The 24,784-nt window shown below is 47.4% G+C and overlaps 1 protein-coding gene across 2 annotated transcripts; it reads right to left on the bottom strand.

Annotated features, from left to right (window-relative positions):
• Nucleotides 1-71: 71 nt before the first annotated feature.
• COPZ1 (COPI coat complex subunit zeta 1) lies at nt 72-24,409 on the bottom strand. 2 transcript variants are annotated; one of them, XM_073663122.1, is made up of 9 exons: nt 24,256-24,409; nt 11,924-11,992; nt 10,898-10,979; nt 10,156-10,247; nt 9,041-9,096; nt 8,087-8,164; nt 7,404-7,455; nt 5,304-5,342; nt 72-918 (listed from the first exon to the last, which is right to left on the bottom strand). In XM_073663122.1, the coding sequence occupies exons 1-9, from the start codon at nt 24,367-24,369 to the stop codon at nt 871-873; spliced, it is 630 nt and encodes a 209-aa protein (XP_073519223.1). In that variant the 5' UTR covers nt 24,370-24,409; the 3' UTR covers nt 72-870. The 2 variants fall into 2 exon arrangements, with proteins under 2 accessions (XP_073519223.1, XP_073519229.1); XM_073663128.1 differs by lacking the exon at nt 11,924-11,992 and having other exon boundaries at nt 24,256-24,379.
• Between the last annotated feature and the right edge of the window lie 375 nt (nt 24,410-24,784).

Here is a 24,784-nt window from a genome sequence, read left to right as displayed (position 1 = left end):
AAAGTTTCAATTTGAAAAAAATTGAAGTGGACAAGAAATTGAAATAAAAACAAAACACAAGAAACAAGTCATTATTTTGCTAGTAATTTATTAATCATCGTATAGATGTGATTTGTACAGCACAAGTATAAGAATGAACAATCCCAGGTCTTACAGCTGCTTCTAGTGCGATAATGAGAACAGAAGAAGAAGTCGCCTTAAGCACTGGCTTGTGCCATCCTATATTGGTCCACGTGGTCAAATATTCACTTTGCTAATAGACAAAAGTAATCTGTTCCTGTGATGCCAGTCCTTAACTGTGAGCAGCTGATGTGAAACGGATAGGCCCTGCATGTGTAATACGAAGCATATAAAGATATTAACTTTACGCTGCATTTATATAGTGTGTCACGGACCATGATTCATAGACTGGCTGTGGGTCCCCAACGTCAACTCAGCAGCCTCATAGGCAGATATGAGACTGTCATGTTTGTGTCAGGAGACCCATGGCCGGTCTGTTATCAGTAAGCAGATCATGGTACACGGATGTATGTATCCGGTCTTAAGTGGTAGAACATAAGATGCTGGATTGGATATATATTGATAGAGCTGTAATAAGGTGTAATAGTACTAATAAGTACACTGTTCACACCCAGGATGAACCAGCAAGATATTGTGGGGTAAGGAATTAAATTTTTTTTCTAGGAAGAAGGCATAACATGCAGGAAGTGCACATACAGTGCCACTAGTTATACCTCTTACTTCTGCCCAATATACATCAGTGCCCTGAACGTAAGGTTTTTATACCACAAAAATAATGGAGAGAAGGTGTCATTAGGGCGAGCTCTCGCATCAAGATGGAATGATCAGAACTTGGTTCACACTCAACAGCTATCGTAGAAGAGACCACTTGATTTGCTCTTTTGCAGACTGCAGCACCTGAGGGAAGAAACACATGGTATAGTGAGAATCAGCACTATGTTATAGGGATCACAGAGTCTCTTAATGTTAGTCCAGAGGTAGGTGTGTGTAATGTGTGTGCGGGCGTGCAGTGTGTATCCAACAATAAATAAACACGTGGTTGCGGTACACTGAACAAGTTCTTCTGCCCCAATCTCTTACGTACATTACATTTTCTCATCCAACAGCCCCTCTTTCCCAGTCAGGTATCAGATAACACCTTCAACCACTGTACCATTACTGTGATATCCATACATCTACTTCTCCACTAAGTTTACTATGTAAATCTAAAAAGTGCATTGAAAAAAAATGATAAATGAAGAGATTGTAATATTACGAACATATGAAGCCTCCTATAAAAACTAGTAACAACATTTATGAAAGTCTAGAAATCCTGTCTCTGTAGCCTGCAGCAACCGATCACAGCTTTCATTTTCCATTACCACAATATAAAAGGAGCGCAGAGCTGTCATTAGTAGTGTTGAGCGAACACTAAAATGCTCGGGTGCTCGAATCTCAGGCTGAGCTCACCGTGATACTCGGGTGCTCGACCCGAGCAACGAGCCCAATGTTAGTCTATGGGAGACCCGAGCATTTTTGCGGCGGCACCCCCAGCATTGTGTAGAAAGCATAAAAAGTGCCCAAAACGATAGTGACAGTGCTCAAAAGACGCGGGTACAGCATGGGGATCGCCCCAGGAAGCATTTCTGACCCCCAGGTCACTGCTGTCAACAACGTGGTCAGAGGTATTAAGCCACTTTTACGGGCTCACAATAAAATGGTTCAAAAACGAAACGGAAAGAGCTTTCCTGTGAAATATGTTAAGGAACATCCTTTCCAGGGTAAAGACTTGTGTATAAGGTAAAATAAATAACAAAAAACAAAAATACTCCTCCACACCTTGGACGATGTTCACAAGTAGCATTTTTTATGCGTTTTTGCACTTTTGTATTGCTTTCAACCGTGACAAATGCATTCACCGGGAAATGTCATTTTAACATTTTACAATCTTATCTGCCCATGTGCTGTGTGACACATGCATACAGTGCTGAAAAGACATGGGAACAGCATGGGGAAGACCCCTGGAAGCATATCTGACACCCAGGTCACTGCCTAAAAGTGTGCCCATCAGAAGTGATCCTTTCCGCATCAGAAGATGCAGACTTGCAACTATCCCCGTGCAAGTCCTTGTCCCAGGGCAGTGTTCAATTGTACCTCCCCCATTGCTTGCAATGCAAGCGCAAGTATGCAGCCTGCCACCCACCCACCCCCAGGCTGAAATACCATACTGCTAGCTTGCACTTGAAATGGGGCCTTTTAGTTTGGAGGAGGCCGAAGCTGGCCATTACCTCATGGCTGCTTTGGCAGCGCGGTATCCATACTCAGTTCCCAGCCGGGTGTCCACACACGGTCCCCAGCCGCCAGGGGGCGGCCGGGTGTCCACACACGGTCCCCAGCCGCCAGGGGGCGGCCGGGTGTCCACACACGGTCCCCAGCCGCCAGGGGGCGGCCGGGTGTCCACACACTGTCCCCAGCCGCCAGGGGGCGGCCGGGTGTCCACACACTGTCCCCAGCCGCCAGGGGGCGGCCGGGTGTCCACACACTGTCCCCAGCCGCCAGGGGGCGGCCGGGTGTCCACACACTGTCCCCAGCCGCCCCTATATCTCCTTGGAACCCCCCCCCCCCACACACACACACACACTTTTCTTAGCCCGGCCTGCTTTAGGGCAGCATTGGACGTGCCCACCAGAGAATCAGACGTATTTGTACAGTCTGACTGAGGGAAAAAAATATAAAATACAGGATTTAGATTTTGACCAACAGGAGCACACAGGACTGTAATGCAGCGTTTGCTGGTATAACCACTGCGTCTCCTATACAGCCTGCCTGCCTGATAACTGGGATGGATATTAGTCCTGAGAAGGACTGTTTGTTTGATTTGGCAGGCTTTAGAGACCCTACACTACCTATTTCGCACTATATATCTCTCCCTAACTCAGCAGCACTCTCCCTACACTGTCTGATCTGGAGCGACTGTGTCCTAGATGGCGGCGCCCGGTTTTAAATACTCGAGGTGACAGTGATTGGCTGGCCGCACAGCAATGCCCATAAACAATATGGCTGCGGCATTACAGTGACTGGCTGGCAATCCCTGCATGTTCATTGGCTCAGTAAAGAGCGCCAAACGTGCAGGGCGGAGACCCGAGCTCCCGCCCGAGTAACCTGGAAATGCTCGGTGCTCGCCGAACATCCCGAGTAGTGAGATGCTCGGGCGAGTAACGAGCAGTGTCGAGCATGCTCGCTCAACACTAATTAAGACGGTTTTACAAAATTTCTAATTTTATTCTTTAAATTCAACAGTTGAAAAAAAAAAAAAAAAAGTTGTTGTGAATGTTCTGTATACAATGTAGCAATACAATATACAGTGCTGCTCATCATTATTGGCACCCCTTCATTTTTTCACAGACTGTACAATATTTTTTAACTAGTGGTCTAAAATAATACAATAAAACATTGAAATTGCAACATGGAAGTTGAAAAACAAAAAAAAAACAAAATAAACAGCATGTGCAGCAATAAAGGCACCCCTAATTAATACTTGGTTGCACACCTTTTGGAATTGCTGACAACCTCCAAATGTTTCTTGTAGCCATCTATAAGCTTCTTTCACTTCTCAGCTGGAGTTTTCTCCCACTCTTCCTTTGCAGTTTGTTCAAGCTCTTGAATGTTTGCAAGGTTCTTTTTCCCAATGGCAGATTTCAGCTCACCCCTAAGATTTGGAATGGGATTGAGGTAAGGACTCATTGCTGGCCATTTTAAAATAGTCATTTTTTTCTTTTTCAACCATTCCTGTGTACCTTTGGATGTGTGCTTTGGGTCATTGTCTATCTGGAGGACCCATGATCTTTGACTCAAACTAAGTTTTCTTACACTGGGTAGAACATTTCGTTCTAAAATCTCTATGATTTCATGATTCCTGTGATACGGTCATGGCCTCCAGTTCCAGACGCAGCAAAGCAACCCCACAGCATTATGGATCCTGCACCATGCTTAACTGATGGTAAGGTGTTCTTTTCCTTACAAGCTTCATTGCACCGTCTGTAAATAAACTGTTTTGCATTGCCAAAAAGCTCTATTTTTGTTTAATCCGTCCACAGAACATTTTCCCAGGTTTGTCAAGGTACTCTTTGGCAAATATCAGTCATTCCTTTTTAGGTCTTTTCTTCAGCAATGGGATCTTTATTGGCCTTCGCACATAAAGCTCAGCTTGGTTTAGTGTGCGGCATATGGTACTTGTTGAAACCATGACCCCAGACTGCTCCAGGTTGGCCTTCAGGCCTTAGGATGTTTGATGTGGTGTTTTTTTCCACCATTCGCACTAACCTTCGAAGACATCTCTTGTTAATTTTCCACTTTCCCACACGTCCAGTTAGGCTCTTCACGGTTCCATGCTTGGCAAACTTCTTAATAACATTGCGCACTACTGAAACTTGGGATACGAGTTTGCTAATAGCAGTTCTGATGTCCTCAGACAGCTCCTTTGTCTTCACCATTGTGACAAAGGAACAGGGCCTACCATGTGGCTTTTTAACACGCTGAAGTCATCATTCATTGGCTAATTCATGTCACATGGGCACCAACAATTAATCACAGGTGAATCTCTTTTGTGATTTACCACATGAGGGTCAAAATGTGTTGCCATACTAAATTAATGTAAAGGGTGTCAATATCGGTGACACAGCAAGCTTTAGGTTTTTCTAGTTTTCCCTCCCATTATTTTGGGTTTTAAATTATTGTTTATCATTTGCTCTATAGTATTTAACACGAGTGCTCCATACAAAAAACTGTTTCACTTGATTCATTTTTTTCAGGAGATAATGTGGAATATGTACTGAAACTTCATGGGTGCCAATAATGATGAGCAGGACTGTATGTGGATGGCATTTTCAAAACCCTATTCATAACTGGCAGAAAAAAAATAAAAATGCAGATTTTATTGCAAGATGTACATTTTTAAATCTATAGCTTGCCTATGATGCCATGGATTTGTCACAGATAACTGTCTGATCGCTGCGGGTCACATTGGCAAAGACCCAAGCGATCACTAGAATGAGGTCTCATGTGCGCCATTCCCTCCCCATGCATGACTGGTAGCTGAGGGTGCGAGTGCACTGCACATGTGCGACCAGCTGCTACACTGAACTCCTCCTGGCTGTCTCCACCTGACCGTGACCCTGATCTAGAAGTTTTCACATATCTAGTGAATAGGTGATCACTTGTTGACACTTTAATACCCCTTTATATCTGTATGAAAATGGCTCATATTATGGTACGCAATAAAGTCTGCAGTCTGTGCAACCTACCTGTGAGACTGTTTGTTCTGTGAGAGGAACATCATCTCCCTAGAAAACAAAATATCACATTTAATATGAACTCCCATACTTCTTGTACAACTGGGGGCACTCGGGTCCGTCACCCGAATACTTTTCCATAAAATAGCAGTTCTTCCCCATATTAACCTCCACCCTTGCAGACACCCTACCGATTTTCCCTCCACTACAGCGGTAGTGAACCATCTTCCATCATTGCACAGCTCAGCAGGTGGCACTGCCAGTAGCTGGGCACAGACTCCTGAGAGAGCGCAGCTCACACTGTAACAGCATGCTAATGGCGCCCATAAATCTGCCTTCTCAGCAGGCATTCACAGGGAGCGGTGTGGAGGACCCAGGGGACAGATGCTAGTAAGAGAAACAACATATGGCAGCACCGCACTTAACCACTTCACCACTGTCAGATCAAAAGAGCAATCAAAAGCACATCCAGCAGTATTCACACTGTCAGAAGAGTCTACAAGGAGCCCTCTGGACCTTAGATTAGGGACACTCAATAGAAATAATTATATTTCACGCCAATTCCTTCCTCGCTAGTCCCAAGCCTCCCAAGACTAGGAGCAATTTTAATTTGACACCTCGCCAAGCAAAACTGAAGTTCTGGATTCAGGACAAGGAGCACATTTCTTTTCTATATAAATGTTAAAAATATATTTAACCTTTTGGCTACCAAACTACATTTATTTAACCCTACAGATAAGATGCTGATAGATGGCATTTACTTAAATATTTATCAAAGAGAATGTGATAAGCGTTTTCGCAAACCCCACAGAATTACCCGGTCACAGCTCAAAAATCAAACATTTCTTTATTTGTCTAACAGTTATCAAACCTTCAAGAGGTGGTGATGGCTGAAAGTGGGAATAAGATTAAGATAGTGTTAAAACACAACAGATCGGGTTAGCGGTATTAAAAAAGGTAGGCTCTGCTCCGCTCACTTCTTCATCGAGAAATGGGGGATGCAGGCGATGATGACGTGTTGTTCTTAATGAATGGGCAGGGGCACAATATTTGCCAATCTCAGATGCATCCCAGCAGGTATCAGTAGACGTAATGTGATCTGCACCGCTCATCAGGTAAAACCGAGATCCAGGGATCAGATTGCCAATAGGAAGCAGGAATGATTTTTTTAAACTTTTGAAAGTTAGGCTGTGTGCCCACGATGACTACCTATGACATTCTGCAAGTCTTGTGCACATGGTCCGTATTTTTTCTGCGCAGATTTTACTCGCAGAAAAAATACGGACATGACCAATTCTTGTGCGTTTCTGCATGCGTATTTGCCTATACAATGCATTGGAAAAACGCATGGCAAATACGCGTCAAAAACGCATGCGTTTTTCTGCCAAGGAGATGCAGAAATGGGCAGGAAAATTTCTGCTTCATTTCTGCATTGTGGGCACATAGCCTTAGACTTGGCGCTTTATACAGTGTTTGTGCCTTCAGGGGGTGTATATACTTATAAGTTATACTAATGAACGGCTCAGACATATGCCACTGTACAGGTGGCTCAAGTCAGCCATAGGTTCCCACTTATGTTGCATTGGCTCCTATACACAAAGTGTAGGTTTCATACAAGAGCAATAAAAATAAAACTGACACTTTTTTGGCATCTGTCATGTGAAAGGGCTTATGGATACACTTAAAGGGGTTCTTCCCTTTCAGTAAAAGAAGGTCCTCGGCTGTAGGTTACTAAAGGAAAACTGTGCTGTGATCACTTTCTCTGGGTCCACCAGTGAGACTCTGCCGCAGCTCCCACTGTCTGACATTGGCTGTGACACTGACAGCAAGGCAGCCAGCCTGGCTTAGCCTGAGCCAATCAGTGGGCTCAGTGGCTCTGAAGGGGGCGATCTGTCTACACCTGTAAAGCCGCTGACTCACTAATTGGCTCATGCGCTGTTTATGTCACGTCAACGCTGGGGCCAACGTTATAGACACCAAAAGAAGCGGCGGAGACTCACCGGTGGACCCGGGGAAGGAGAGTAGAGCACGGCTTGTTTCTCTATGATAACCGGCAGTCAGGGACAGCAATCTATAAATGCCTAATGGAAAGCATTGACAATGACAACATACCCTTAAGGCAACCCGATGGACCACTTGCTGTGGGTCGCTTTCCAAAATGACTCTGTAAAGAAGAACATAAGTCAACAAGATTGCATCAGCCACACGCAGTTTACTGTACACCACGGGCACGGCAGCTTCAGTCATTACAGAGTTAAACAACAGGCAATTGTTTTCCGTCTTTATAGCCGGAGCACGGCTGCTCAATCTGCAGAAGCCTATGATGGAAGCCTTCCTAATGATGGCATTACACGGAGACATAGCAGCTCTTACACGGTAATGATACTGTTAGGAGCCGCGCTCCGCACACAGCCTCTATGGCGGTAACTGCTGCGCTATCACAATTCACACAAAAACAAGCACAGACGGGAAATGTACGGCTTCCAGATTAACACTTTATTTACAATCACAGGAGGGTTTTACTGTCTGCATTTGTGAATGTGAATTGCCTTAATGTTCAGGCTGAACGTTTAACCACCGCGATGCCAGTCATTTACTTCAGCAGCAACATGCTTTACAAGATGGAGATGAGCACTGAAGTATTTAATGCTGCACCGGCTTTATAACCTGAGAAATGGATAGAGGTGAAATGAAGGAATAGATGGATGGCACACTCCCATCACATGCAGGAACAGATGTTGGTGGTCATCAGTCACAGAGAAAAGGCTACACCAGAAATCCAATGAACCTCTTACCCGCCATCGATAATCTCATCAACCGCCAGGAACAAGCCGTCCATATTCTCCAGCAGCGTTCTCTTCTCTACGTTTTTTCTGCAGAATTAGACATTTTTTATAGTTAGTCAAATTTCTCCACTGACAGCAAAGCTTGAGTGAAAAACAAATCAGCAATAACTATTTCTATTGAAGTATTAGACCATGTGATGTAAAAATTACCTGGCAACATGATTCTCCAGGTCACGGCGACACTAAATTATGTTTTTTTGGAGTGTTTTAACTTATTTAAGTGGTGAAAAAATATGCAAAAATTTGTAAAAAAAAAAATAAAAAATTTGTTTACATCCCCATTTTCCAAGACCTGTAACGTTTTCATTTTTCCATCAATACAGTTGTAGGAGGGCTTATTCTGACTTTTATTCATATTATTTTGGGGTAGATAAGACAATTTTGGTGTTTTGATTTATTCTCTTTACAGCGTTAATTTTATATTTTGATAGATCGGACCTTTGCAATGCATATATGTGTGTTTTATAAAGTTTTATTATTTCTTTACTTTGAATAGTGGTAAAAGAGAACAATTTGTGTGATCAAGCTGCAGAAGCTTCTCATACAGGGTTATTACACTGGTGGACGCTGAGAGCTCTCACAGCCTACATCTGCTGCAGGCTTCTTGGCAACCAGCTGTAAAGTACATGTGGGAGGAGCATTGAGAGCCGCAGCAACAGGAAAGCTCTCAGGGACGCTGATTGGCTGAGAGCAGTTCACAGATATAGCAAAGCTTATCCCAAAGTCCTCTTCAGCAGGATGCCAAGAACAGTATACAGCTCCCTAATACTCTGGTTCTAGCAATAGAAAGACTAAACACCCACTTGTTCAATTCTTTGTATACAGCCTTGTTTAAAAAAAAAATAAAAAGGCCTCTTTAGGGGACATACAGATAATGAAGGTGACAGCAGACACCCCACCTACCTCAGCATCTGACTTAATGAGTCAAAGAGGCAATTCAGGACAGCCATCAACATGAGCTATATGTGGGTGAAAAGGAAATACAGAAATATTACAGAATAGAATAATATTTTTCTTTTGAAATGGAAGCAAAATAGCACACATTACGAAAAAATATATGTGTACTTCTTATTTTCATTGATAATCTGATCCTTAATGGTTTTATGCAGCACTGGAAGTACAGCTAAGACCGCTATACACATCAGATAAAAATCATCGGGATTGCCAACCATCTAATGTGCGTGGAAGCCTCCTGAATCTTCCCCTACAGAGGAAATAGGTAGAGAGAAGGATCCAGCCTGCGTCCCATCCTTTTGTTCTGCATGTCTTAATAGGATTGCTGAAAACCTTGCACACATCCGCCCTACCATAGTAGAGCTGGTTTAGAAGCTGCCAATCATGCCTAAAGGGGTGGGATTATAGAATCTGAGGCAGGACTAGTCATGGGGAAGGGACTGCCTGCAGGACTAGTCCTGCCTCAATAGATGCCAAACCGTGGATCAGTATATGGAAAGCAGCAGCTTGGGACAGTCAAGGAACAGACATACCAAATAGTACATGGGTACACACAACTATAAACTATATTACTTGTGTACCCAAACAGCCTTGATCTTGTAGATCTACAGTAGAGCAGAAATTACTGCAGGACGTTAACTAAACTACAGCCCCATCATGTGCACGTATAATATGACTTTAGATCAGGAGAATCCCTGAAAGACTATGGAATATGGACAGCTGCTGAAGTCAAAGAGAGAGGTTTTAAAAGCCAAGACTACTGAGATAAAGTAAGAGACCGTACCTATACCACCATCTATCTTCACGTCAGTATGATACAACACGCCGACACTTCACAAGTTTATGGGATGAATGTCTTTGCTCGCTCACTTCTGTTAGGTAGGCAGACTTAATCATCACCATTAGCTTATATCACCCTATTAACATGCTGTCGAATGCAGTTCATTAATATTAGCTAATGTACACAGTCATATAACGGCTCTGAGCACAGGCAGGGGTGATGTTATCTAACCAAATGACTGCAGCTTCTAAAACTTATTAGCAGAACAAGCTGTGAAACATACCTCATTTTCATGGGAGCTTCCAATGACATAGAAGTACAAGTCAATGCTGCTCTTATAGACCACGGTCAGGCCCTCCAGGAGAGCAATTTCACCTGCACAGGTAGAAACAATAAGTGATGGACGGGTAGATCGAGTACAGAGGGACATACATTCACTGAATATGAGCATTAAGCCATTTCTTAAACACCCAAGTCTGTGGTGCGGGACAATTTCAAGCAGCGATCCAGCCGTTAGAGTTAAGCTTTCATATTTTTTTTAATAAGTTTATCCAGCATGGAAAATTACAAAGCTTTTGTAAACCACTTTACTAGGGGATTTTTCTTTATTCCTGTAAAGAAATTGCATGTAAGTGGCCTCCAAACATCTGCTTTCTCTCAATCTATTTACCTGCACTGAAATCAGAACGTACTCATTTGGAGTACAGATGATGGTAGTGACGAATCAGCAACTGCCTCCTCCTGAACCTTGTGCTTATCAGAGCAAACTCCTGCAGCAGTTTATTTCCAGTCAGTGAGACAGGGGTGCTGACATGACCCCGTCACTGCCATCATATGTACTCCAAATGAGTACATTCATCAACAGTCCTCCTTCTCTGCAAAGCTTGGAGCCCTAGTGATCAGACATACACCGTTCTTAATTTCATATCCCATCTGAATAATAGTTAGGAAAAGAAGCTGAGCATTCAGTCTAGGTGTTACATATTCAGTAATGGTACAAGTGGTCCATACAACCCCACACTTACTGTCCGTCCGATGTGTTTTATTGAAGATGTTCTTTTCAAAAGCCTTCTGCTCCTTCACCGAGGGATACGTCTCATCATAGTACTGTGGAGTTAACAGGAAAGCATGTGATCCAATCTAATGTCTCTATGGTATACAATGCGTGTATTCTATAATATGGCCAATATTTACCCACAGCCAAAGTCTCAAAAGGCTTGAGGTTTCAAGGACAAAATGGTAAACTTTTTGTAGAAGAGGGATGAGATACAGGCTGGAAGACCCCCTAATATCCTACCTCTGTGGTTTGTAAAACAATAATTGGATAGGACAGAATTTTACTGTCCAATCCTATGGATATAAATTATAAGCAGTGCCATGATGGCCGGCAGCCCCTTATCATCCTGAGCCATATGTGGTTGACTAAACAATAGTTTTAATACTAACTATGGAACGCCTGCTGTCAGCTTTGGTGTAAACACATCTTACCCCTTTTGGCACCGTATTTGCAACACTGGCACCATCAAGTTAGCATGTCATGTGAGCCTATGAGATTGATAACCCAACCTTGAGATAGATCGGATATTGATGACCTATGCAGGTCTGGCAGCCCCACTGTCAGCAGTTATAAGCTCCAGCGGCTGGATGTAATCACATGGAAGAGCGCTACACTGCAGAGCTTCACTCAATGTGTAGTGGCCATTGCAGGGTACTGCAGATCAGATCCTATTATCTTTAATATAAGCTCTAGTGCAGTGTAAAGCAGTGGCCAGCTATCATCTGATAGCTCATCAATATCAGATGAAACTTATTCTAAAGAAAAGTCATCAATATCTTGTGCTCTGACTTAAATAAAACTTTTCTTATACTTTTTACATATAGAGGTTTGGGCGGTGTGGAGTTGTTTATATTTCACATAGAGCCTTTAACATCACAGACTAATAAAAGTCCTACTCGTGCACTACACTATTCCTTACTTTATTAGTTGCATCTGTAACCAAGAGTTAGTTTCCTCACAGTTGAACACAGCCTATAAATGACTGAATATTTACCTTAGCGAACAGCCTCTCTCCATCATTGTCTAATATGAGAACAGCCTTCACTGTGTACAGTGAGGGGTCCTGCCGGAAAAAAAATACATAGAAATCACTATCATTCGCCATCCGCACCCCTCTTCCCTCCCACACAATCCTCATATAGGGAAGGCCCTTATGATGATGATGATGATGAGGGCTTATTATCTTTAATATGGACACAGAATTGGAACCACTATGATTTTAGATTTTTTTTCCCCCCGATGTACTTTCTACCTACTTCATACTCTGTATGAAATGTCAACACATGATGAATGTAATAAAAGATTTACAGAAGAGGATCTGCACAGGAAATACTTTCTATGGCAGTCACCCCTTCACACCTTGCCATGCCTTTCAGCTTCTGCCTTCTCATGGTTGTCCGTCCTGTAGATGCCCCAGAGCCCTCGAGACAAAGTTCTGTGATGCACTGACTTCCACATACTCACAGCCTGAGTGTATAACAGAACTTCACCTCAAATGCCGATTATCATCTCAGATACTTACACTTTTACCATCAAGGGTTCATTTATTTAGAATGAGGAGTCTTCATACACGCAGCACAAAGATCCTGTACAGCAGCACGAATCCCTAACACTACTACATACTATGGCCGGTTTCAGTCCTGAGTCTTGCAGGCACAAGTCACAGCCCAACGAGGGTCTACGAATCTGTACTGACTGCTTCATAGATCCCTATAAGGGCTGGTGATGGCCGTAGATTTTCTCTTCCAATAGAATTGGGGCAATTATGCTAATGACACACTGATCAAACTATGATCAGAGTTTGATCTGAGCGTCAGCATAGTGTGATCCGATTCTCTCAGATAGGACAATCGAAGCACACTGAGGAGAAGATGGAGAACCTAATTTCTCCATCTTCTACATTGTGTCAGTGTGCGGAAATCAGACTGCACTCAGATGTCTTCCCAGTGCAGTCCGGTGGTTTCCCCACACTCATTGACTTGCATGGTCGAATGCAATGCGAATATCGGACCAAACTCGGACATGCAGCGAGTTTTCCAGAAAAAAAAAAATCAGACATAAGCACGGCCCCATAAACTAATATTGGTCCTGATGTTTTGTCGGATCGCACTTGGACCGATAATACAGCCGTCTGCACAAGCCCTAAAGCTGTCAGTTTGGGTTCTAACCCAGCAATCAATCCAGGACTTGTGTCTGTAAAACAGGTACACAAACGTAGCCATCACATGCTCGTCTGAAACTGGCCAAAGTAGCCAACGGCATTTCATGTGCTGTGCTATGGAAATATTATTTCCATAGAGTCTAACTAAAACCAAGTAAATTTTTTTGATATTTAAACTCTCCATAGATTGGTGAGAATCTGGGTCTTAAAGGGGTATTCCCATCTCCAAGATCCTATGCCAATATGTAGTAGGTATAATGATAATAATAATATTAGCAAATGCCTCCAATTAGAAATGTAGTACAGTTTTTCTGATTCGCTGTGTCTTTCCTCATGTGCAGGCATTGCAGGACCTTAGGTATCCATGGTCACGACCACTACTATAGTGACAGTTAGTTAGTTGCCAGTGGTCATAACCATGGATAACTAAGGTCCTGCAATGCCTACACATGAGGAAAGGTGTAGCAAATCAGAAAAACCATACTACATTTCTAATTAGAGGTATCTGCTAATAATAATATTATATTATTATTATATCTACTACATATTTGGTTACGATTTTGGAGATGGGAATACCCCTTTAAGATCCCACTGATTGCTCAAGGAACAGAGCAGAGGCGTTCATCTTCTCCATGAGCACATGCACACAGCAGTGTAGGGGCTGAATAGCCGGTCTGTGGGTCCACACACCTCTGCTCGCGCCTCCTGCTATGTGATTTCTGGAGGTCTCAGGACCCAAACCACTTGATCTACAGGGAGTTGAAGGGGTTACATTATATAAAAGGTCTAAAGGTTTAATTACACATTCCAACCACATGATTGTTTTGTTTTTTTAATTATTAAAAGGATTCTGTATGGACCTGTACACCTTTATGGATGTCATATCACAGCTCCATAAACTCCTAAAGTCTGGATATGAGGCGTAACTTTTATTGTACAACCTTTACTTCACTTACATAAAATGTGCCATGAGAAAAATGCAAGTTCAAAGGAAAAAATAAATAAAAAAAGACTCCTGAACACTGCCCTTCCCTCCTACATATGTAATATGTGCGGATCCATACTTCTTCGCAGTGTAATAATCATAAGTGTGGTGCAGACAGCTATGAATATAGAGCAGGTGTCGGAGAGCCGTTCTGGGCACTGAACTGAATAAAATGAGTCAATAAACAATATGTGACAGAAGCAAAGTGTAGATACCAGTGTAATGTCAATGAACGACTCAACTTTCTGCTCTGCATTATGAGCAACTACTAGAAGTTAAAGGGAATGTGTCATCAGAAAATGACCTATTATTTAATTAGGTTTTTATATTAAATGGATTTTTTTTCTACACTAGCCACTGGACCTTATACTAAAGTCACACTTCCTGTTCTGTACTAACGACTTTTCAGCTGTCTCATCATCATCGCAGACAGGATCACAACCAAAAGTAACAATGGTATACATGGTAGATAACCCTGGATCCACTATTCCCAATAGGTGATGTCACAGCTCACCTCCTCCCCATCTTTTCACAATGACCTTTGCACTGATGAGAGCTCAAATCAGATGTTCAAAAGGGTTCTATATCAAAGATAGACTGTCAAACCCTATTACAGTTAATGTTCTAGTGCCCAATTGGAACTAAAAGTCTAAATTTAGGCCTACTGGCTAGTGTGCAAATTGCAGGATATTTTTATTTTAATTTAGACTGATATGAAAAATAAAAATCTAAAAAATATTGGGGAAAAAAAACATTTACCAAAAGAACCTGTTGTTTCAAACTATAAGTAATTTTTTTAATAAAGCCTCTTTAATCCAAAACTTTATCAGTTACAATGGGAGATAATCTACTACAGAGCGAATATCCCAGTCCTACCTAGTGAGGCAACCGCCATATCCAGGTGGAGAATGAATGCAGAGGTGGCTATGCGTATGGGCAGCTGCCCCCATTTACCATACTTCTATGGCAGTTATGGAAACAGCCAGGCACTGCTGCTTCGTTCTCTCTATATCACCCATTATCTGAATAGAGAAATCTGTACATGGTCTTCCAGTTCCCCATAAAGATGCAAGCCCCAAAGTACTCCGATTTTCTGATAGTGTCCAAAAATGTACAGGTCATTCTGATCATAAAAAAATACAGCCCAAGGCCCCCAAATTATGGTAACTTTCCAAAACATGTACCCATCTCTATGTGCAAAAGGGCACTAGTGGCAGCAATTTGGCATTCTGCTCATTTATGAGCTGTTAAAGACTCAAAAAATACCGGGAAATAATTTAAAAGAATTTTTATTAAATTAATTCAGAAAATTAACAGACAATTAAATTACCGGTAATTCAGAAGTATTTAGTATTAAAAGTTATCAATTTTTTAAGGTTGAGAGCGCTTCACGGGTGTTTCCCTTTCTAGAAATGCAGGGTGATAAACATTATGTCTGCAAATACAGCTCTCGAAAGGGATAGGATAGGCACCAAACATCTATAGATTGCTGAATGATATATAGCCGCCAAGTAATGTAGTTATAGAGTATCAGGAAATTTGCCATTTACACTTGGACCTAGGGAGGGTTAAAAAAATTTGGTAATGCGGATATCTCAAAAATATATAATTTAGAAAGCACTTAAAGGGGCTGTCCTATAAGATATTCCACCTAGCCAAAGCACAGGTAATAAATGTCAGATCACTGGGGGTCTCAGCAGGCAATCATACTTTTATCAGTGTTACCATACAGACATAGAAGTGGTTTATGAGACACGAGCTTTAGGACAGAGCGCCTCTGACTAATTCAACTTTGATTTTAGCTGGAGATGCTGTCTTTTCACTTGTATACAAAACCGCCTGCTAAGCATTTACCAGGCCAAGCTAAAGCCCCTTATAAACCTCATATATTAGCAGGAGGCTTTGTGTTAATGAATCAGAAAATATCCCATTATTAATAAAGCACAGGCATTTACAGAGTCCTTTTAATTATTACACAGATCTATTGCTAGTGGAGCAGAGCAGCTACGAAGCGCTGAAGCACATGATTAATCTCACTTCCGAGATGGAAGATGAGTGATTTGGATGTGATGGTGGAAAGTAATTAATTCTTATGTGAGCATTATTTATTAGTGCTGCAATTACTGGAAATAAATACTGACCTGGCCATTAAAAGCTGGACAGGCTGCGACACTGCTGTATGACATAGCGCCAATTGTGCCTGGGACTTCAAATCACACACCTGTAATCAGGACTTGGCGATCCCTCAACCCACATCATCCAGGTAAACTATGCAAGTAGTGCAATCTCTACTAGCTGCTGATCGTTCCCAGGACACAACGTTTGATTGCAGGAAGATTTATATATACACAGATCAGGGAACAGAGATCAATTCTCCAGCGAGGCTGGTTCACACAGTGCAGGTTTGGTTCAGTTTTCAAACAAATTTGGTACTTTTCTCTTATCAGCCCATGGTCCTTGGGTTGGTGTGTATGCTGGGAAAACTTCTAATTGACTAGTATACCTAAATAATCCACCAAACAAAAAGGAGAGGTATACTAGACTCCACAAGTGTCCATTGAATTTAAAGGGAACCCATCATCAGAAAATGACTTGTTTAAATTAGGTTTTTGTGTTAAATGTATTTTATAAAATTATTTTAATTATCACAACCTGTATTAAAAATAATAAAAGAAAAAATCGTGCAATTTTCTCACTGAGGCGATTCTTAAATCTCCTGTTTCAGGAAATCCACAAGTACATTAACAACAATGAACAGAGTCTGACCCTATCTTTTGCATTCTGGGAATTGGCGGAAGCAATAGATGCTGATAAGGTCCTTGAAGCCTCTTCCCTGCCTTCAACCTCCAGGTGCCCCACATGCTTCTGCCGCCGCCTGAGGCCTCCCAGTTCCTAACTGTAGAAATTGCCAATGCTGTTCAGCAGTCATCACACCCACATCACCGATTTTTTTGTGCTACTTGTATTATTTATCTTGCAATGTTTTAGATCACGAAAAAAAAAAATCTTGCAATTTTCATATTGGCCACTGGGAGTATTTTAGACTCATTCCTCCTGTTCTCATCACAGGCAGGATTACAATGACAGGTAACATCTCTGTACACAGTTGAAAATGCGGGATTGGATTCACACTACTAAGCTACGGTCAGATGGTCGTAGCTTCATCCGAGAGGAAAGGGCAGATTATGAAAATGGCACTGATCAAACTCTGATGAGAGAACAGTAACACACTGTGGAGCAGACAGAGAACACAATTTCTCTATCGTCCACATTCTGAGTCCACGGGAATCAAACTGAACTTCGATGTCATCGGAGGACAGTCCGATGTTTCCCCGCAGCCACAGACTTGAATGGGTGAGTGTCTTCTGATTCCTAAGTGATATCGCAGAACGCTGTGATTTTTTCCACTGACAGATTCTATCAAAAAAAAATTGTGCATCAGCCCTGCCCTACTGAATAACATTGGTCTGAGTGCTATCCGATAAAAAAAACAAAACGGATAGCACTCGTCCTGTGTATATGCTGGTGTGAGCGAGCCCTTAGGTGATGTCACAGCTGAACAAACCTTTCTAGTCCAAAAAAAGAGATATGGGATCCAAATGTATAAAAACAGTATCAAAATGTATTAACAGATAATTACTGCTACACACAATGGTTTACCTCATAAGGCAACCACGTATATTGTGCAAATTTTAGTGGACAAAAAACGCAAGCAAGAAAGAGTTATATACCCCAATATTATATTAGCATGGCATCAAAGTGATCACATAAAGTGCATATTCATGGAATACACTCAGTATTTAACAGTTCACACAAAAAAGTATAAAGATATTGATTAGTATGTATATTGTATGAACATGTTGGCCATATTCTGCTAATAAGATATAGATGTGCAGGAACGGGACATAATAACTACAATAGTTTCTACAACCTATGCATCCATGATAGCCATACAATATAAACTCCTGACGAAGCCCCGTTTTAGGCAGTGAAACGCACGTTGAGGCCACTTTATACCCCTCCAGTCTATGCACCATGAATACAGGTAACACACATCTTTATTTATAGACACGATGCATTGATAGCCATACAATATAATTTATCTTGCAAAGGAGTTAAAGATTTTCAAGTATCTTAACTAAAATATTAGTTTCACAGAAGAATACTATAAGTGACTGGTGTTAATGAGCATTTTCTTACTTCTGGAGGTGAGCTAATCGATATACGAGAAAGCACGGCAAAGTCCATAGGACTCCTTACAATAGCTTAGTGTCCTTCACAAGAGAAACTGTAGATCCTAAATATTGGTCAAAGATCTCTCACTCAGTCAACCAGTAACTTATTCTGCACTGATGAGGGGTAATAGCCCTGAAACTGCTGTTCATGATTGATGTATTTTTTTTTCTAGAAGAGATTCTGATTTAGATGAGTATCCCTATTCATATAGAAAGGCACGTTAGAGTCAGACGTTAGTTTATACGGTAGCAACTTCTAATGTGTTGTGCTATAGAGAAGGCTATCTTCCAATCTGCAAAAGTCTAATGATGCAGGCTTACCAGGCGGCATAAGGAGAACTAATACCCTAAAGACCTCATGGACATATGTAATGCGACCCTTCATTAAAATGGGTAGTCCACTACTGGACAACCCCAATTTGAAATAAAAACAGCATATACTCAGCTCCCACAGCGGTGCCGTTCCAGCAATGCCGGCGCGGATGTTACCGGTGGGTAGCATGACATTGGCTGCTGCGGTCACGTGGCATGACAATCAGTAGTCACTGATCATCTGATGCTCATAAATATAAATCGGAGTGTGCTTTAGTTCTGAAGAAATAGTAAAGGCTGCAGTCCTCATTTGGTATAACATGCGAGCGCCGGAGACCTGGCGCCAACATCCCAGGAATAGCGCTGGTGCAGGAAAGGACAACCCCTTTAATGAGATATGATTCAAAAACACAACTGCCCTATTGAAAGTCAGGTATTATTGGTGAGACAGTTGAGCAGGTAGATAAAAAAAAAAAGAATAAGGTTGACACTATTCTGGTGTATGAAGGTGACTCAACTCATTCATTGTCGGTTCCTGTGGGAACAGAAACGTCCTACTAGACCTAATGACGGATGTGAAACATTCACCAGCCCAGCAGTAAACACAAGTGAACTAAGTAAAGCAACTCTTTAGGAAAACAGATACACGTATATACATAATACAAGCTTCTCAGAGGCAATGTATGGCACAGATATCCTCCTGTGTTCTTTAAATCACTGTGTAATAGATGGGAGTCTCGTACACCTATCCCCAAAACAGGGGTCCGTCGATTCCCCATTACGACTGGTGCCCCACTGCAGTAACATATCTGGCAGCGCATGTGCAGCTTTCTTGATTCACGGTTATGGGATGTCAGAGGATGTACAAAAGCACTTGCATGCGAGGTCACCTCTCCAGTCACTGCCACTCTGGCACCAAAGATGGCAGCTGCATAGAAGTTTAAAGCATCTCTTATGTGACTGTGCAATAAATGTCTTTCATGAAATCAACCACTTTAAAAAAAAAAAAAAAAAAGGTGTTTTTTTTTAATACATTACAGCATAATTTATATACTATGGATCAACATATCAAGCACAAAGGATGGTTTAGAAGACTGCCAAGGAGCGTAACAAGAAAACAGCAAGACACGTGCCAATGATATATTGCCAATACTGGTGAAAATATCCTCCAAAGTCTGCAGACAATACAGCTTCACTAAAGCCCTTCCAGAACCTTTCACATAAGCATTAAATTTCCAAAAGTAGCAAAAGACAGTGGTTAATAATTAATATTAATATTTTCAGATGCTACTAAGGCAAATTGATCAGAAAACTATATAATTGTCTGTAACAAATGTAAAACTTAAACTTACTCACTTTAATTTGTATAAAGTCACCAAAGGCGAGATACAAATACGTGTACACAGCTCTCGTATTTCCAACAGCCTCAAAAAGTGAACAGAGCAGAGGCCGATTATGCGTACCACTGTGCCATCCAAGATGCACTGCAAAGCCCTGTTCTCAGGATTTCAGAGGCCCTCACTTGGGATCGCTGGGGATCTCAGCTATCAAGCCTCCAGCAAGTTATAACCCCTAAACTGTGAATATATACATTGTTAAAGGAGTATTAACATCCCCAAGATCCTATCCCAATATGTAGTAGGTATAAAAATAATATTAGCAAATATCTCCAATTAGAAATGTAGGATAGTTCTTCTGATTCACTACGTCACTTACTCCATGTGCAGGGCATTGCAGTAGCTTAGGTATCCATGTTACGCCCACTAATAACCGTCGCTATATCAGTGGTCATAACCAGGGATACCTAAGCTACTGCAATGCCTGCACATGGGGTAAGCTACTTAGCTTTTTAGAAGAACTATACTACATTTCTAATTGGAGGTATTTGCTAATACTAATATTATTATACCAACCACATATTGGTATCAATAGTATAAATAAAGCAGCAATAGTCTTCACAATCCTCTGCCGCCCCATGGCCATGGTTCCCGGGGTGTTAAAAGGGGGGGGGGGCGCTCAGGCAGCAGGCAGCACAGGGGGTTGGGGGGGGCAGCACAGGGGGGGGGGGGTCCAGGCAGCACGGGAGGGGGGGGGGCGCACCCAGGCAGCAAGGAGGGGGGGGGGGGGCAGGCCCAGGCAGCAAGGAGGGGGGGGGGGGCAGGCCCAGGCAGCAAGGAGGGGGGGGGGCAGGCCCAGGCAGCAAGGAGGGGGGGGGGGGCAGGCCCAGGCAGCAAGGAGGGGGGGGGGGGGCAGGCCCAGGCAGCAAGGAGGGAGGGGGGGGGGGGGCAGGCCCAGGCAGCAAGGAGGGGGGGGGCAGGCCCAGGCAGCAAGGAGGGGGGGGGGCAGGCCCAGGCAGCAAGGAGGGGGGGGGGCAGGCCCAGGCAGCAAGGAGGGGGGGGGGCAGGCCCAGGCAGCAAGGAGGGGGGGGGGCAGGCCCAGGCAGCAAGGAGGGGGGGGGGGGCAGGCCCAGGCAGCAAGGAGGGGGGGGGGGCAGGCCCAGGCAGCAAGGAGGGGGGGGGGCAGGCCCAGGCAGCAAGGAGGGGGGGGGGCAGGCCCAGGCAGCAAGGAGGGGGGGGGGGCAGGCCCAGGCAGCAAGGAGGGGGGGGGGCAGGCCCAGGCAGCAAGGAGGGGGGGGGCAGCAAGGAGGGGGGGGGGCAGGCCCAGGCAGCAAGGAGGGGGGGGGCAGCAAGGAGGGGGGGGGGGCAGGCCCAGGCAGCAAGGAGGGGGGGGGGCAGGCCCAGGCAGCAAGGAGGGGGGGGGGCAGGCCCAGGCAGCAAGGAGGGGGGGGGGGGGCAGGCCCAGGCAGCAAGGAGGGGGGGGGGGGGCAGGCCCAGGCAGCAAGGAGGGGGGGGGGGGGCAGGCCCAGGCAGCAAGGAGGGGGGGGGGGGCAGGCCCAGGCAGCAAGGAGGGGGGGGGGGCAGGCCCAGGCAGCAAGGAGGGGGGGGGGGGCAGGCCCAGGCAGCAAGGAGGGGGGGGGGGGGCAGGCCCAGGCAGCAAGGAGGGGGGGGGGGGGCAGGCCCAGGCAGCAAGGAGGGGGGGGGGGGCAGGCCCAGGCAGCAAGGAGGGGGGGGGGGCAGGCCCAGGCAGCAAGGAGGGGGGGGGGGGCAGGCCCAGGCAGCAAGGAGGGGGGGGGGGGCAGGCCCAGGCAGCAAGGAGGGGGGGGGGGGGCAGGCCCAGGCAGCAAGGAGGGGGGGGGGGGGCAGGCCCAGGCAGCAAGGAGGGGGGGGGGGGCAGGCCCAGGCAGCAAGGAGGGGGGGGGGGCAGGCCCAGGCAGCAAGGAGGGGGGGGGGGCAGGCCCAGGCAGCAAGGAGGGGGGGGGGGGGCAGGCCCAGGCAGCAAGGAGGGGGGGGGGGGCAGGCCCAGGCAGCAAGGAGGGGGGGGGGGGGCAGGCCCAGGCAGCAAGGAGGGGGGGGGGGGCAGGCCCAGGCAGCAAGGAGGGGGGGGGGGCAGGCCCAGGCAGCAAGGAGGGGGGGGGGGCAGGCCCAGGCAGCAAGGAGGGGGGGGGGGCAGGCCCAGGCAGCAAGGAGGGGGGGGGGGCAGGCCCAGGCAGCAAGGAGGGGGGGGGCAGGCCCAGGCAGCAAGGAGGGGGGGGGCAGGCCCAGGCAGCAAGGAGGGGGGGGGGGGCAGGCCCAGGCAGCAAGGAGGGGGGGGGGGCAGGCCCAGGCAGCAAGGAGGGGGGGGGCAGGCCCAGGCAGCAAGGAGGGGGGGGGGCAGGCCCAGGCAGCAAGGAGGGGGGGGGGGCAGGCCCAGGCAGCAAGGAGGGGGGGGGCAGGCCCAGGCAGCAAGGAGGGGGGGGGGCAGGCCCAGGCAGCAAGGAGGGGGGGGGGCAGGCCCAGGCAGCAAGGAGGGGGGGGGCAGCAAGGAGGGGGGGGGGCAGGCCCAGGCAGCAAGGAGGGGGGGGGGCAGCAAGGAGGGGGGGGGGCAGGCCCAGGCAGCAAGGAGGGGGGGGGGGCAGGCCCAGGCAGCAAGGAGGGGGGGGGGGCAGGCCCAGGCAGCAAGGAGGGGGGGGGGGCAGGCCCAGGCAGCAAGGAGGGGGGGGGCAGGCCCAGGCAGCAAGGGGGGGGGGGGGCAGGCCCAGGCAGCAAGGAGGGGGGGGGGCAGGCCCAGGCAGCAAGGAGGGGGGGGGCAGCAAGGAGGGGGGGGGGCAGGCCCAGGCAGCAAGGAGGGGGGGGGGCAGCAAGGAGGGGGGGGGGGCAGGCCCAGGCAGCAAGGAGGGGGGGGGGCAGGCCCAGGCAGCAAGGAGGGGGGGGGGGGCAGGCCCAGGCAGCAAGGAGGGGGGGGGGGGCAGGCCCAGGCAGCAAGGAGGGGGGGGGGGGCAGGCCCAGGCAGCAAGGAGGGGGGGGGGGCAGGCCCAGGCAGCAAGGAGGGGGGGGCAGGCCCAGGCAGCAAGGAGGGGGGGGGGGCAGGCCCAGGCAGCAAGGAGGGGGGGGGGGGCAGGCCCAGGCAGCAAGGAGGGGGGGGGGGGCAGGCCCAGGCAGCAAGGAGGGGGGGGGGCAGGCCCAGGCAGCAAGGAGGGGGGGGGGGCAGGCCCAGGCAGCAAGGAGGGGGGGGGGCAGGCCCAGGCAGCAAGGAGGGGGGGGGGCAGGCCCAGGCAGCAAGGAGGGGGGGGGGCAGGCCCAGGCAGCAAGGAGGGGGGGGGCAGGCCCAGGCAGCAAGGAGGGGGGGGGGGGCAGGCCCAGGCAGCAAGGAGGGGGGGGGGGCAGGCCCAGGCAGCAAGGAGGGGGGGGGCAGGCCCAGGCAGCAAGGAGGGGGGGGGGCAGGCCCAGGCAGCAAGGAGGGGGGGGGGGCAGGCCCAGGCAGCAAGGAGGGGGGGGGGGCAGGCCCAGGCAGCAAGGAGGGGGGGGGGCAGGCCCAGGCAGCAAGGAGGGGGGGGGCAGGCCCAGGCAGCAAGGAGGGGGGGGGGCAGCAAGGAGGGGGGGGGGCAGGCCCAGGCAGCAAGGAGGGGGGGGGCAGGCCCAGGCAGCAAGGAGGGGGGGGGGGGGCAGGCCCAGGCAGCAAGGAGGGGGGGGGGGGGCAGGCCCAGGCAGCAAGGAGGGGGGGGGGGGGCAGGCCCAGGCAGCAAGGAGGGGGGGGGGGGCAGGCCCAGGCAGCAAGGAGGGGGGGGGGGGCAGGCCCAGGCAGCAAGGAGGGGGGGGGGGGCAGGCCCAGGCAGCAAGGAGGGGGGGGGGGGGGGCAGGCCCAGGCAGCAAGGAGGGGGGGGGGGCAGGCCCAGGCAGCAAGGAGGGGGGGGGGGCAGGCCCAGGCAGCAAGGAGGGGGGGGGCAGGCCCAGGCAGCAAGAGGGGGGGGGGGCAGGCCCAGGCAGCAAGAGGAGGGGGGCAGGCCCAGGCAGCAAGAGGGGGGGGGCAGGCCCAGGCAGCAAGAGGGGGGGGCAGGCTCAGACAGCAAGGGGGGGGGGGCAGGCTCAGACAGCAGGGGGGGGGGCAGGCTCAGGCAGCAAGAGGGGGGGGGGGGGGCAGGCCCAGGCAGGACGGGTCACAGCATCAGTCTCTACCGGTCACGTCACAGCCTGACGTTCACCTGTACGGAGACAGGCCGGCTGCTGAGGATGCGGGCACCGCCAGTCTTCAACGTCACACACTCGCTGACCTTACACAGAGGCCGCCTTCCCACTCACACCAGCGCCCTCACTCACCAGCAGCACCGCGTCCATCTTCTTCCTCAGTCTTGCCGACGTGGAGCAAACCACAGATTGGTTCCTACAGCTGTCACGCTCCAATCTAACCCCCGCCCTTACCTGACTGCCCATTGGATACTGTTAGTAACAGACCGGAAGTGTGCGCGCTGAGCTCTCCTATTGGTCTACGTCTCCTTACTCTGACAGAAATGCACGTCGCTTCTAAATCAAAGGCGGAAGTTGCGGTGATTGGTGGGTGGCAAGGCCTAAGCTAATTGGTTAACGTTTCGATTAAACTCCGCCCACCTCCTGCAGTCACGTTCTTTTCCGGCTTCCCAGGAATTGGTTCAGTTTCTAATAAGAAAAAAGTGTTCTATGTTCTGATTGGTGTAGAATCAATCTGGAGGACCAATGGAAATTGTCCTCCAGTTGCTATGGTAACTGGCTGAGGACGTGGTTTACGCAGTTAGGTTCCGTTTACCGGCGAGTGTTTTGCTTTCCTTTTTTAGAGACTAATGGGGAAGGTTCTACCCCTGCAGTTATACTA

Source organism: Phyllobates terribilis, unplaced genomic scaffold (genome assembly GCF_046119375.1).
Source record: "Phyllobates terribilis strain yellow unplaced genomic scaffold, ASM4611937v1 Scaffold_2__4_contigs__length_985480577, whole genome shotgun sequence".
Lineage (NCBI taxonomy): Eukaryota > Metazoa > Chordata > Amphibia > Anura > Dendrobatidae > Phyllobates > Phyllobates terribilis.
The sequence above is the reverse complement of the archived record's forward strand: the minus strand, read 5'-3'. Positions and strand labels throughout refer to the sequence as shown.